The sequence below is a fragment of the Pongo abelii genome, chromosome 6 (genome assembly GCF_028885655.2).
Source record: "Pongo abelii isolate AG06213 chromosome 6, NHGRI_mPonAbe1-v2.0_pri, whole genome shotgun sequence".
Lineage (NCBI taxonomy): Eukaryota > Metazoa > Chordata > Mammalia > Primates > Hominidae > Pongo > Pongo abelii.
The window spans coordinates 13717157-13729484 of record NC_071991.2 but is presented as its reverse complement, the minus strand read 5'-3'; the positions used below and the strand labels follow the sequence as shown (position 1 = coordinate 13729484).

Below are 12328 nucleotides of genomic sequence, written 5' to 3'. Positions count from 1 at the left end.
CTGAGGTCCTGACCAAATGTTTCCCCATGGTTTTTGTATATTTCTAATCCCCTTAAAGTGGCCCTTGCAGCGTGCTGGGGAGGAGGCCTCTCCGTGGGTGGGTGATTGGGAAGCCACGCCCACAGGGAAGGGAGTAAAAAACTAAAGTTGCCTGTTCTAAGGGCTGCACCTCTGTTTAGCCAACAATTTTCTTGAGGCCAGTCATAGTGCTAGGCTCATTGCATCATCTCCAGCTCTGAGACCAACACTGTCTGGTAGGTGTTTTATGGATGAGGAAACCAAAGCTCATAAAATTAATGAAGTGGTTTGCTTATGAACTAATGCAAGAAAGTGACAGTGCTGGGAGGTGGAACCAGGTTTTTCTTCTCTTCTTTTTTTTTGATGGAGTTTCGCTCTTGTCACCCAAGTGGAGTACAATGGAGTGACCTCAGCTCACTGCAACCTCTGCCTCCCGGGTTCAAGCGATTCTCCTGCCTCAGCCTCCAGGACAGCTGGGATTACAAGTGCCCGCCACCCTGCCCGGCTAATTTTTTGTAATTTTAGTAGAGATGAGGTTTCACCATGTTGGTCAGCCTGGTCTTGAACTCCTGACCTCAGGTGATCCGCCTGCCTTGGCCTTCCAAAGTGGTGGGATTACAGGCATGAGCCACCGCGGCTGGCCTAGGCTTTTCTTTTTGATTCTAAGGCCTTCCAGATCCAGTACTTTATCCTGACCCTGCAGAGCTCAGGATCTGTGGTTCAGGCCTGTGGCTCAGAGGAGGGAATACGACACACAGGTACGTGCCAGCCCAAGTGTGAGGGGGTCTGGCTTCCAGGGCCCTCTGTAGACCCCTAGTCCCAGGGCCTGTGTTAGTGGAGAGATTGGCTCTTTCCTCTGCCCATCCTGGGATGAGAAGTCGGGGACTTGGGATAGATGCAGTGCAACCCCTGCCCCTGAAAACTGACAAAGACCCACCAAATCCAGCCCCTACTCCTAGGCTGGGCCCCTGCCCATCTCCCTGGACCACACCACTCTCAAGGGCTCTTGAGACACCCCATTGCCCTACTAAAAACCTCTCTCGGCCAGGCTCGGTGGCTCACGCCTGTAATCCCAGCACTTTGGGAGGCTGAGTTGGGTGGATCACCTGAGGTCAGGAGTTCCAGACCAGCCTGGCCAACATGGTGAAATCCCGTCTCTACTAAAAATACAAACATTAGCTGGGTGTGGCGGGGGGGGCGCCTGTAATCCCAGCTACTCGGGAGGCTGAGGCAGGAGAATTGCTTGAACTCGGGAGGCAGAGGTTACAGTGAGCTGAGATCGTGCCACTGCGCTCCAGGCTGGGCAACCGAGCAAGACTCCATCTCAAAAAAAAAAACAAACGAAAAACCTTTCCCAGCCATTCAGTCATTCCCACAGTCTCAGCTCAGTCCCATGAGTGACAGTGCATGTCAGTGGCCATCATATCTCAAGCCATCCTGGTCCCAACACACATTCCTGGGGCCTTGGGAACTGATTCTAAGCAGAACAGCTTCATGAACGGTCCGGCCAACAGAAGGCAGCCTAGGCTGAACCCTACTGTCCCCTCCCTATCATCTGATTGGTGGACCACCAGGGAGCCACACACATGACAGATGATGAGGACAGAGGCTGCATGACAGATACCTGCTAGGTCTCCGTGTCAGGCACAGTGGCTGCTTAGGATTGAAGCACATGGGCCGGGTGTCGTGGCTCATGCCTGTAATCCCAGCACTTTGGGAGGCCAAGGTGGGCGGATCACTTGAGGTCAGGGGTTCAAGACCAGCCTGGCCAACATGGTGAAACCCCGTCTCTACTAAAAAATACAAAAATTAGTTGGGCGTGGTGGCGCATGCCTGTAGTCCCAGCTACTCGGGAGGCTGAGGCACGAGAATCACTAGAACCTGAGAGGCGGAGGTTGCATTGGGCCAAGATCACACCACTGCACTCCAGCCTGGGCGACAGAGCGACACTCCATCTCAAAAACAAAAAGTGAAGCACATGGACTTTGGAGTCACATGGACCCTGGTTTGAATCCTGACAACTCCTATAATGGCTGTGTGACCTGGAGCGAGCCACTTAGCCACTCTTGAGCTTCAGTTTCCTATCTATGAAAGAGGGGGCTGCTCTGGTCCTGCTGCACGGCCACACTTCTGATATGTGGTGTGAACAAGTGCTCACTTCCATCAAGACCTGGACTCCCCTCCAACTCCCATTATAAACCAGCCCATCTGGGATTCCTTCTCCAAAAGAGCGCTGAGCTTGCCAGACCCAGCTGTACCTGAAGTCAACGACAGGAACCGCGTGGAGGGGGGTCATTTCCCTGTGTCTAAGGATAAGCACCTGGGCTCCAACTGGGCTCCTGGCCTGGGGGTTGCTCTGTCCCTCCTGCACCCCGTGTCATTTTTATCAAAGTCCTTTTCTCCATCGCTTCCTGAGTGGGTCATTAGATGGAGATCCACAGCCTTCCTCCACCCTGGTCACATGAATTCCCCCGATCTGGAAAGTATTCACAATTTTGTGTCACTAATTCCAGTGACTAATAGAGATTACACACACACACACACACACACACACACAAACACACAAACACACACCTTCAAATGACAACCTGCCAGGAGAAAAATGCTATTAAGGGAAAGATGTCACTTTGGGAAGCCGAGGCGGGTAGATCGCTTGAGCCCGGAAGTTTGAGACTAGCCTGGGCAACAAAGGGAGACCCCGTCTCTACAACAACAACAAAAAAAACCCACAAAAATTAGCTGGTTATGGTAGCATGCACCTGTAGTCCCAGCTACTTGGAAGGCTGAGGTGGGAGGATCACTTGAACCCAGGAAGCAGAGGATGCAGTGAGCCAAGGTCGCACCACTGCACTCCAGCCTGGGTGACAGAGCGAGCCCATTTCCTTGTTTCCAAAAATAAAAAAGGGAAAGATATTATTGGGTCAACAGAGAAAACTAGAGTATAAACAGTAAACTGGGTAAAATAATTGCAACAATGTTCAATTTACTGAAGTTGGTAAAGGAAACGTTATTGTGTAAGAAAATATCCCTGTTCTCTGAAAATACTCACTGAAGTATTTAGGGGTAAATGATGTATGTAACTTTCCCTTGAACGGTCCAGGAAAAAAAATGCACATCCATTTATACACATATCATAGATACTCATAGACATTTGCTTATACACACTTACCATAGGCACTGATTATAGATACACATACACACATATGAGTGAGAGGGAGAGGGAGGGAAGCAGGGAGGGAGACAAAGTGATCCAATAATGAAACAAGGGTAAAATGTTAACAATTGAGAGTCTGGCTAAAGGGCATGTGAGTATTTTCCATACTATTTTTATTTTTGCAACTTTTCTTTTTTTTTTTTTGAGACAAAGTCTCACTCTGTCGCCCAGGCTGGAGTGCAATGGCACAATCTCGGCTCACTGCAACCTCTGTCTCCTGGGTTCAAGTGATTCTCCTGCCTCAGCCTTCTGAGTAGCTGGGATTACAGGCGCGTGCCACCATACCCGGCAAATTTGTGTGTTTTTAGTAGAAACAGGGTTTCACCATGTTACCCAGGCTGGTCTCGAACTCCTGACCTCAAGTGATCCACCCACCTTGGCCTCCCAAAGTGCTGGGATTACAGGTGTGAGCCACGTGCTTGGCCACAACTTTTCTGTAACTATTCATAGAAAAGAAACAACAACAACAAAAAAAACCTCTAAACCTTAACTTACTTTGTCTAACTTTTATAGACAAAGCCTATGTTATTTGCTCTGGGGTTTTCCATTTTAAACCTGACCTTTCTGGTTCCAGGTGAAGGCAGAGACAGATAACATAGGATTATAGTATGTCAGTATGTTTTCAACTATTTCTCCTGAAACTTGGAAACATATTAGACCATGTGGGATACCACGCAGATGGGAACGGGGGATAAATGTGGGTTCATATATACTCCTCCACAAATATACATGTCTCGGGCTGGGCACGGTGGCTCACGCCTGTAATTCTAGCACTTTGGGAGGCCGAGGCGGGCAGATCACTTGAGGTCAGGAGTTTGTGACCAGCCTGGCCAACATGGTGAAACCCTATCTCTACTAAAAATAGAAAAATGAGCTGGGTGTGGTGGTGGGCACCTGTAACCCCGGCTACTCGGGAGGCTGAGGCAAGAGGATCACTTGAACCCAGGAGGCAGAGGCTGCAGTGAGCCCAGATCGCCCCATTGCACTCCAGCCTGGGTAACAGAGTGAGACTCCGTCCCAAAAAAAGAACCCCCAAAACCAAAAAGCAAATATACACGTCTCTCTCCCTATTTCTCTGTTGATTGATTTAAACTTCAAGATGCCAACTACAGTGACTATCAGGGTGGCAAGCAGGTAATGTGAATGAATGAAACAGGCCAGGCATAAGAAAAGGCAACTACCAATAATACAATAAAACTTTCTTGATTTTTACTGAATAGTGAGGCATACAATGTAATATAAACAAGTATGATACTGCAGATTATATTTTTGATTCAAAGTGGAAAAAAAACTGAAAAAAAAACAAATGTTTAAGAACTCATTTTGTCGGCTGGGCACAGTGGTTCATGCCTGTAATCCCAGCACTTTGTGAGGTCGAGGAGGGTGGATCACCTGAGGTCAGGAGTTGGAGACCAGCCTGGCCAACATGGTGAAACTTCATCTCTACTAATACAAAAATTAGCCGGGCATGGTGGCGCACGCCTGTAGTCCCAGCTGCTCGGGAGGCTGAGGCAGGAGAATTGTTCGAACCCAGGAGCTGGAGGTTGCAGTAAGCCGAGATCATGCCACTGCACTCCAACCTGGGTGACAGAGCAAGACTCCACCTCAAAAAAGAAAAAAAAAATTCATTTTATCATCTCCCAATCCCTTGGGACTAGAAGACTCCAGCCTTTCCCACCATAGGGCCCTGCCAGGAGTTTTCTCTCCATCACGTTGCGATGTGGAGTACAGAATCCCACTGGGAATCCTTTAACTGGGAGCAGTATTTTGTTTTGCTCAGTTTCATAATGGAGAACAGCTGTTCGCAGATGTAGGTGCTCCCGAACATGGAGAGAATCTTTGCGCAATGGTGCTTGTATTTCGGGTAGCTACCCCAGAGGTACTTGTAGAATTCTGGTATTCCCACCTTGTCGTATTTCGTCTTCAGGACCGTGTTGCATTGCAGGTCGATAACCTCCATCTGGAGCTCCTCGTGCACACTGTCGATCTTCGTGGAGAACGGGGAGCTGAACAGAGTCAGTTCGCTTTCGTAGAGTTTGAAATCAGACAGCCTTTTCTGGAATTCAGTCTTGAGTTCCGCGATTTTGGGAATGTAGTTCAGGCCATCGCTTTCATTTCTGGAAACCGATTTCAGGGTGGGAAAGTGGGCCAGATTATTCCTCGCCAAATGAGTCTCCCAGAGGCACAGTTTTGCTAGGAACGCCCGGATCAGGTCATACATCTGCGTGACGATTTGGGAGTGTCCTTGGAGAGAGATGTTCAAAGTGTTCAGATGCATCGTCATGTCAACCAAGAAGGCCAGGTCTCGGATCCAATCTATGGAGCTCAGCTGAGGCAGGGGTTTCCCTCTGGATGACATGAAGGAGTCGATTTCTTCCAACGATTCGAAAAATCTCTTTAGCACCAGCCCGCGACTGAGCCACTTAATCTCCGTGTAGTACAGGAGGCTACCGTATTGGCTGTCCAGCTCATAGAGCAAGGTTGTGAACTCACTGTGGTTCAGTCCCCGGGAGCATATCCAGTTCACGGACTTCACTACCACGTCCATGACGTGGTCCATCTTCAACTTCTGAGCACAGAGTGATTCCGGATGAATTATACAACAGACGGACTTCAGTTCCGCACCCTTGCAGAACGTCGCCACCCTGGACTGCAGTTTCGTGACAAGCCCGTTACTGGCATCCACCATCGCTGGGGTGCCAGTGGAGGCCACGCTTACTAATTTCGACCAGTCGATACAGAACTTTTTCAGGCTCTTCTCAACACGCGAAAAGATCTCGTTTCCAGATTTTGTACCCGTCATGGGCACCGTGTCCAGAAGTTCTTCGGACACATCGAAGTTCTCATCGACGCCGCGGATAAATATCGCCAACTGGGTGGTATTATTTATATCCGTGATCTCATCGATTGCGATAGAATATGACACAAAAGACCTGATTTTTTCACGTAACTTCTCCCATAAGTTCCCAGCCAGGTCCTCTACAGGCTGCACGGGGGATTTCTGGGTTGGACTTGGGTTTGCAAATACTTGTTTTTGCTCGGGACAGTCGGTGTCTGACGAGCCTAAGAGATACTTCCTGAGCCCTTTTTTCAGCTCGTGAAGCTTCTCGTCACGCATTCTTTCCGTATACTGGTCATAGTGCTTGCTGTGGTTGGTTTGATAGTGGCGTCTTAGGTTATATTCTTTGGACACAGACATGCTTTGTTTGCATATGAGACATGTTGGAATATTCTGTACTTCCACGAAGAAATAGGCTCTCTCCCACTTTTCTTGAAACACACGGCCCTCCTGGTCTATCTTTCGTTTTCCCACTTTTGACAGAGAAAGGGAGACAAAGATATTTCACTTTTCTCTTATCACTACTATGAGGAAAACAACAGCAAATGCTTGATGACGCACGTGAGGGAGGAAGCGGGCGGGGAGGGGTGTGGTTAACAGGAGGGTGACCCACCCTGCAGAGAGGGACGGCTGACCCTCAACTCCAGCAAAGCGCTGCCAGGACGCCAGCTGTGGCCAGATCTTCACGTTTTCTAAAGAAAACCTGAAGACTAAATTTTTGTTGTCGTTGTTGAGACGGAGTTTTGCTCTGTCGCCCAGGCTGGAGTGCAGTGGCTCAATCTCAGCTCAGTGCAACTTCTGCCTCCCAGGTTCAAGCGATTCTTCTGCCTCAGCCTCCTAAGTAGCTGATATGACAGGCGCCCACCACCACGCCCAGCTAATTTTTGTATTTTTAGTAGAGATGAGATTTCATCATGTTGTCCAGGTTGGTCTCGAACTCCTGACCTCAGGTGATCCGCCCACTGCAGCCTCCCAAAGTGCTGGGATTACAGGCATGAGCCACTGCACCCAGCCAGATCTTCAGGTTTTCTAAAGAAAACCTGAAGATTGACTTCTATGAAAGAGTGCCTGGTTTGTGGTGTGATAATGGCTCACTGAAGCCTGGAACTCCCTGGGCTCAGGTGATCCTCCCACTTCAGCTCCCCGGTTGCTGGGACTACAGGCATGCACCACCACACGGAGCTATTTTCCTCTCTTTCTTTCTTTTCTTTTTTTCTTCTTCTTCTTTTTTTTTTTTTTTGTAGAGCTGGAGTCTTACCATGTTACCCAGGCTGGTCTGAAACCCCCAGGCTCAAGCGATCCACCCACCTTGGCCTCCCAAAGTGCTGGGATTACAGAAGCCACTGTGCCCAGCCTCATTCTTATTTTTAAAAGTACATGAGCCAAACAAAAGACACCTTTAATGGGGTTCAGCATGTAGCTGTGCTTGTTATGTCCAGTTTAAACAGGAATTATTTGATAATATGTTTGCATTTTCTTTTTAGAGACAGGGTCTTGTTCTGTCACCCATGCTGGAGTGTAGTATTGCAATTATGGCTCTCTGCTGTCTCAAACTCCTGAGTTTAAGTGATCTTCCTGCTTTAGCCTGCCAAGTAGCTGGGGCTACAGGCATGAGCCACTGTGTCCAGCTGATTTTTAAATTTTCTGTAGAGATGGGGTCTTGCTATGTTGCCCAGGCTGGTCTCGAACTCCTGGCCTCAAGCAATCCTCTTGCCTTGGCCTCCAAAAGTCCTGGGATTATAGGCGTGAGCATTTTAACATATTTTCTCATTTGATTCCCAAGAAAACTTTGCAATAACAGAGATGGGAATGAGCACAGAAAGGCATATGATTTTTACCTACTGTGAGTCTCAAATGACGAGGTTGACGGCCACAGACCCACACAAAACTCATTCATATAAGTGTGTTTGAGTGTACAGGGGCTAGTGTTTTAGATTTAAAGAACCTGGCCACCCTGCAAGTAATCAAGGTATTTCCAGAGTACACACACATAAAAGTGCACCTTGAGAAAATGTAGGCCATGTACAGCAGCTCATGCCTATAATCCCAGCACTTTGGGAGGCTGAGGCAGGAGGATCGCTTGAAGCCAGAAGCTCAAGGCCAGCCTGGGAAACATAGCGAGACCCTGTCTCTACAGAAAAAAAAAAAAAAAAATTATCTGGGCATGGCAGTGCTGTCCCAGCTACTCGGGAGGTGGAGGTGGGAGAATCACCTGAGGGCAGGAGTTCCAGGCTGCAGTGAGCTATGATCACACCACTGCACTCCAGCCTGGGTGACAGAGTGAACCTTGTCTCTAAAGAACCCCAATAATAATAAAATAAATAAATAAAGCTATTATAAAAGATCAAAAAATCATTTAGCAATCAGATGCGTTTGGGAATAAGAATGGAGCATTTTAATAAGATACTTTGGTTTTCTTTTTTTTTTTTTTTTTGAGACAGAGTCTTGCTCTGTAGCCAAACTGGAGTGCAATGGCACGATCTGGGCTCACTGCAACCTCCAACTCCCTGGTTCAAGTGATTTTCCTGCCTCAGCCTCCCGAGTAGCTGGGATTACAGGCACGCACCACCATGCCTGGCTAATTTTTGTATTTCTAGTAGAGATGGAGTTTCACCGCGTTGTACAGAAGGGTCTTCATCTCCTGACCTTATGATCCACCCGCCTCGGCCTCCCAAAGTGCTGAGATTACAGGCATGAGTCACCGCGCCCAGCCTACTTTGGTTTTCAAACGTTACATTAGGAGGTTCCCTGGTGACTCATGCTTGTGAGAACACCTCTCTGTATTCTACTTGACAGGATACTGACTCACTTGCAAGGGCTCCGGGGAAGACATTAAGAATATTTAACAGGGTGCGGGCAGGTGGGGGCAGGTGGGGGGAGAGAGAGCATCAGGAAGAATAGCTAATGCATGCTGGACTTAATACCTAGGTGATGGGTTGATAGGTGCAGCAAACCACCATGGCACACGTTTACCTATGTAACAAACCTGCACATCCTCTAGAACTTAAAATAAATGTTGAAGGGGAAAAAAAAGAGAATATTTAAGAAGCAGAGTGCCTGGGCATTGCTCAATCAGAACAGATGCTGAGCCAGGTGCAGTGGCTCACATCTGTAATCCCAGCACTTTGGGAGGCCAAGGCGGGTGGATCACTTGAGGTCACGAGTTTGAGACCAGCCTGGCCAACATGGCTAAACCCTGTCTCTACTAAAAAATACAAAAAGTAGCCGAATGTGGCGGCCCCCACCTGTAATCCCAGCTAATCGGAAGGCTGAGGCAGAGAATCGCTTACCCGGGAGGCGGAGGTTGCAGTGAGCCGAGATCTTGCCACTGCACTCCAGCCTGAGTGACAGAGCGAGACTCTGTCTCAAAAAAAAAAAAAAAGAACAGACGCTAGTCTCAGCACTGGAAGGGTTCTGGGGGCCCCTGCTGTGCCCGGTGGAACCCCTTTTGCTTCAGCACTGTAGGAAGGTCAAGCCAAGGTTGGGGGGTATTAGGGCGGGACCGGGTGGCCAGGCAGGCACTATTTACCAACTAACACAGAGGAGATCGGTACTGTGATCCTGAGTGCAGCTGTGCGGGTGGCCTCAGGGGAGCCCCCACCACAAAGCACACTTGAATAGCATGCCACATCAGCCATGCATGGTGGCTCATGTCTGTAATCCCAGCACTTTGGGAGGTGGAGGCGGGCGGATCCTTTGAGGTCAGAAGTTCGAGACCAGCCTGGCCAACATGGCAAAACCCCATCTCTACTAAAAATACAAAAATTAGCCAGGCGTGGTGGCATGCGCCTATAGTCCCAGCTACTCGGGAGGCTGAGGCAGAAGAATCGGTTGAACCCGGGAGGCGGAGGTTGCGGTGAGCCGAGATTGTGCCATTGCACTCCAGCCTGGGTGACAGAGCAAGACTCCGTCTCCAAAAAAAAAAAAAAAAAAAGAATGTGCCACATCACACGTCACACTCATGGTGTGATACAGATCACGCTCCTTCAGACTGTCGTATGAGAAAAAAAATGCCTGGTTAATCAAACTCAAGTAACAGAGTTATCTAACTTTATCACATGCCGGAAAAATAAAGCATGCATCGAAGGCTGCATATTTGGGTCTCAGGCTCACGGAAGCAAAAGCCCTGTGGTGAGCGCCCACCGAGACACTTCCCACGGCCCAACATTGCCAGAACGTTCTTCTCACCATGTAGAATACTCACCATTACTGAGCTCAAGCCCTGGAAGCGGCCTGAAGAGAAAGACACATTGATAAATGCGACAAGCTCATGTTTCCTCTTTTGTCTACTTAGTTTTTTTTTTTTATTTTTACTTATTTTTTTACAGAAGAATATTTATTTATTGATTTGTTTTGTTTTTGTTTTTTTTGAGACAGAGTCTCGCTGTGTCACCCAGGCTGGAGTACGGTGGCGCGATCTCAGCTCACCGCAACCTCCGCCTCCCGGGTTCAAGCCATTCTCCTGCCTCAGCCTCCTGAGTAGCTGGGATTACAGGTGCCCGCCACCACGCCCAGCTAATTTTTTTGTATTTTTAGTTTCACCATGTTGGCCAGGCTAGTCTTGAACTCCTGACCTCAGAAGATCTACCTACTTTGGCCTCCCAAAGTGCTGGGATTACAGGCATGAGCCACTACATCGAGCTTTTTGTTTTTGTTTTTGTTTTTGTTTTGAGACAGAGTCTCACTCCATCACCCAGGCTGGAGTGCAGTGGTGTCATCTGGGCTCACTGCAACCTCCGCACTCCAGGTTCAAGTGATTCTCCTGAGTAGCTGGGATTACAGGCACGTACCACTACACCTGGCTAATGTTTATTTTTAGTAGAGATGGAGTTTCACCATGTTGGCCAGGCTGGTCTCGAACTCCTGACCTCAAATGACCCACCTGCCTCGGCCTCCTAAAATGCTGGGATTACAGGCCTGAGCCACCATGCCCAGCCTATTTATTTATGTTTTGAGATGGAGTCTCATTCTGCTGCCGAGGCTGGAGTGCAGTGATGCCATCTCAGGTCACTGCAACCTCCACCTCCCAGGTCAAGTGATTCTCATGCCTCAGCCTCCTGAGTAGCTGGTATTAGAGGCACACGCCACCACACCCGGCTAACGTTTGTATTTTTAGTAGCGACGGGGTTTCACCATGTTGGCCAGGCTCGCCTCAAACTCCTGACCTCAGGCGATCTGCCCACCTTAGCCTCCCAAAGTGCTGGGATTACAGGCGTGAGCCACCGCGCCCGGCCCCACTTAGTTTTATTGGACAAACTTTTGCGGAGTGTTAACTCTATGCTAGGTGCTGTGTGAGCTAAAACTGGGATGGGCTGCCCGTGATCACCGAGGAACATGGACATGGATACATCTCAAGGAAGCAGAAGATGATGAAGTCAGTGTGAGAGGCAGCATGGCCCAGCGGTCAACTGCGGGAATAAACCCCCAGCCCAAATCATGGGACAGACATTCCTGAGCAGCCAAATGCCCACCTCGGGCAAGTCAGAGTCTCCAGATTCTTTCTCTTGACTCACTTACCTGATGACTGTGAATTTGATAAACTCAGCTGCCTCCAAGATCCTCCTCATGGAACTGATTTCCAGATAGCCGGGGGCCTTGAATACCACCCCCGGGGGCATGCCATCAATCACCACACAGCCTGGGTTGAATGTGATCTTCCTGTAGGGAACTTTCACAGGGAAATCCACGCCAATTGCTTCACCTGTGACGGGATGAGCAGCATAAAACCAGCTGAGTTTGGCTGGGCGCGGCGGCTCACACCTGTAATCCCAGCCCTTTGGGAGACTGAGGCGGGTGAATCACTTGAGGCCAGGAGTTCGAGACCAGCCTGGCTAACATGGTGAAACCCTGTCTCTACTAAAAATACAAAAATTAGCTGGGCGTGGTGGCGCATGCCTGTAATCCCGGCTACACGGGAGGGACCCAGGAGGCAGAAGTTGCAGTAAGCCGAGATCGCCCCACTGCACTCCAGCCTGGGAGACAGAGCAAGACCCTGCCTCAAAACAAAACAACACAAAATAAAACAACAAATTAAAAAAAAAAAAACACAAATAAAACTAGCTGAGTTTGTTCCTTACATTTCCTAAACGAGGATTCATCTTTAATGTCAGGATTTAGAAGTATCAAACGACAATACTTATGATCAGTCATTTTATTTCCCAGTGGTACTATGATGTGTGAATATAATTTTAAAATTTTGAAATTAGCATGGGTAGGAGGCAAACTCAGTTTCTCCATCCATCACACAGGGTTATCAT

The 12328-nt window shown here is 48.7% G+C and overlaps 1 protein-coding gene across 8 annotated transcripts in view; it reads right to left on the bottom strand.

The window, feature by feature from the left end:
* Positions 1-4419: 4419 nt before the first annotated feature.
* Positions 4420-12328, bottom strand: part of LOC100457207 (general transcription factor II-I repeat domain-containing protein 2B) — a 58764-nt gene continuing 50855 nt past the window's right edge. For 6 of the 8 annotated variants that reach the window (XM_009242691.4, XM_054560376.2, XM_054560377.2 and 3 more), the window contains 3 exons: positions 11589-11772; positions 10276-10304; positions 4420-6544 (listed from right to left, as the gene is read on the bottom strand). In XM_009242691.4, the coding sequence (XP_009240966.3) occupies positions 4941-6544; positions 10276-10304; positions 11589-11772 (1817 nt within the window). In that variant the 3' untranslated portion in view covers positions 4420-4940. Of the gene's footprint in view, positions 6545-7266; positions 7803-10275; positions 10305-11588; positions 11773-12328 lie in introns of those variants that run through there. The other 2 variants (XM_063725670.1, XM_054560378.2) reach the window with 2 other exon arrangements.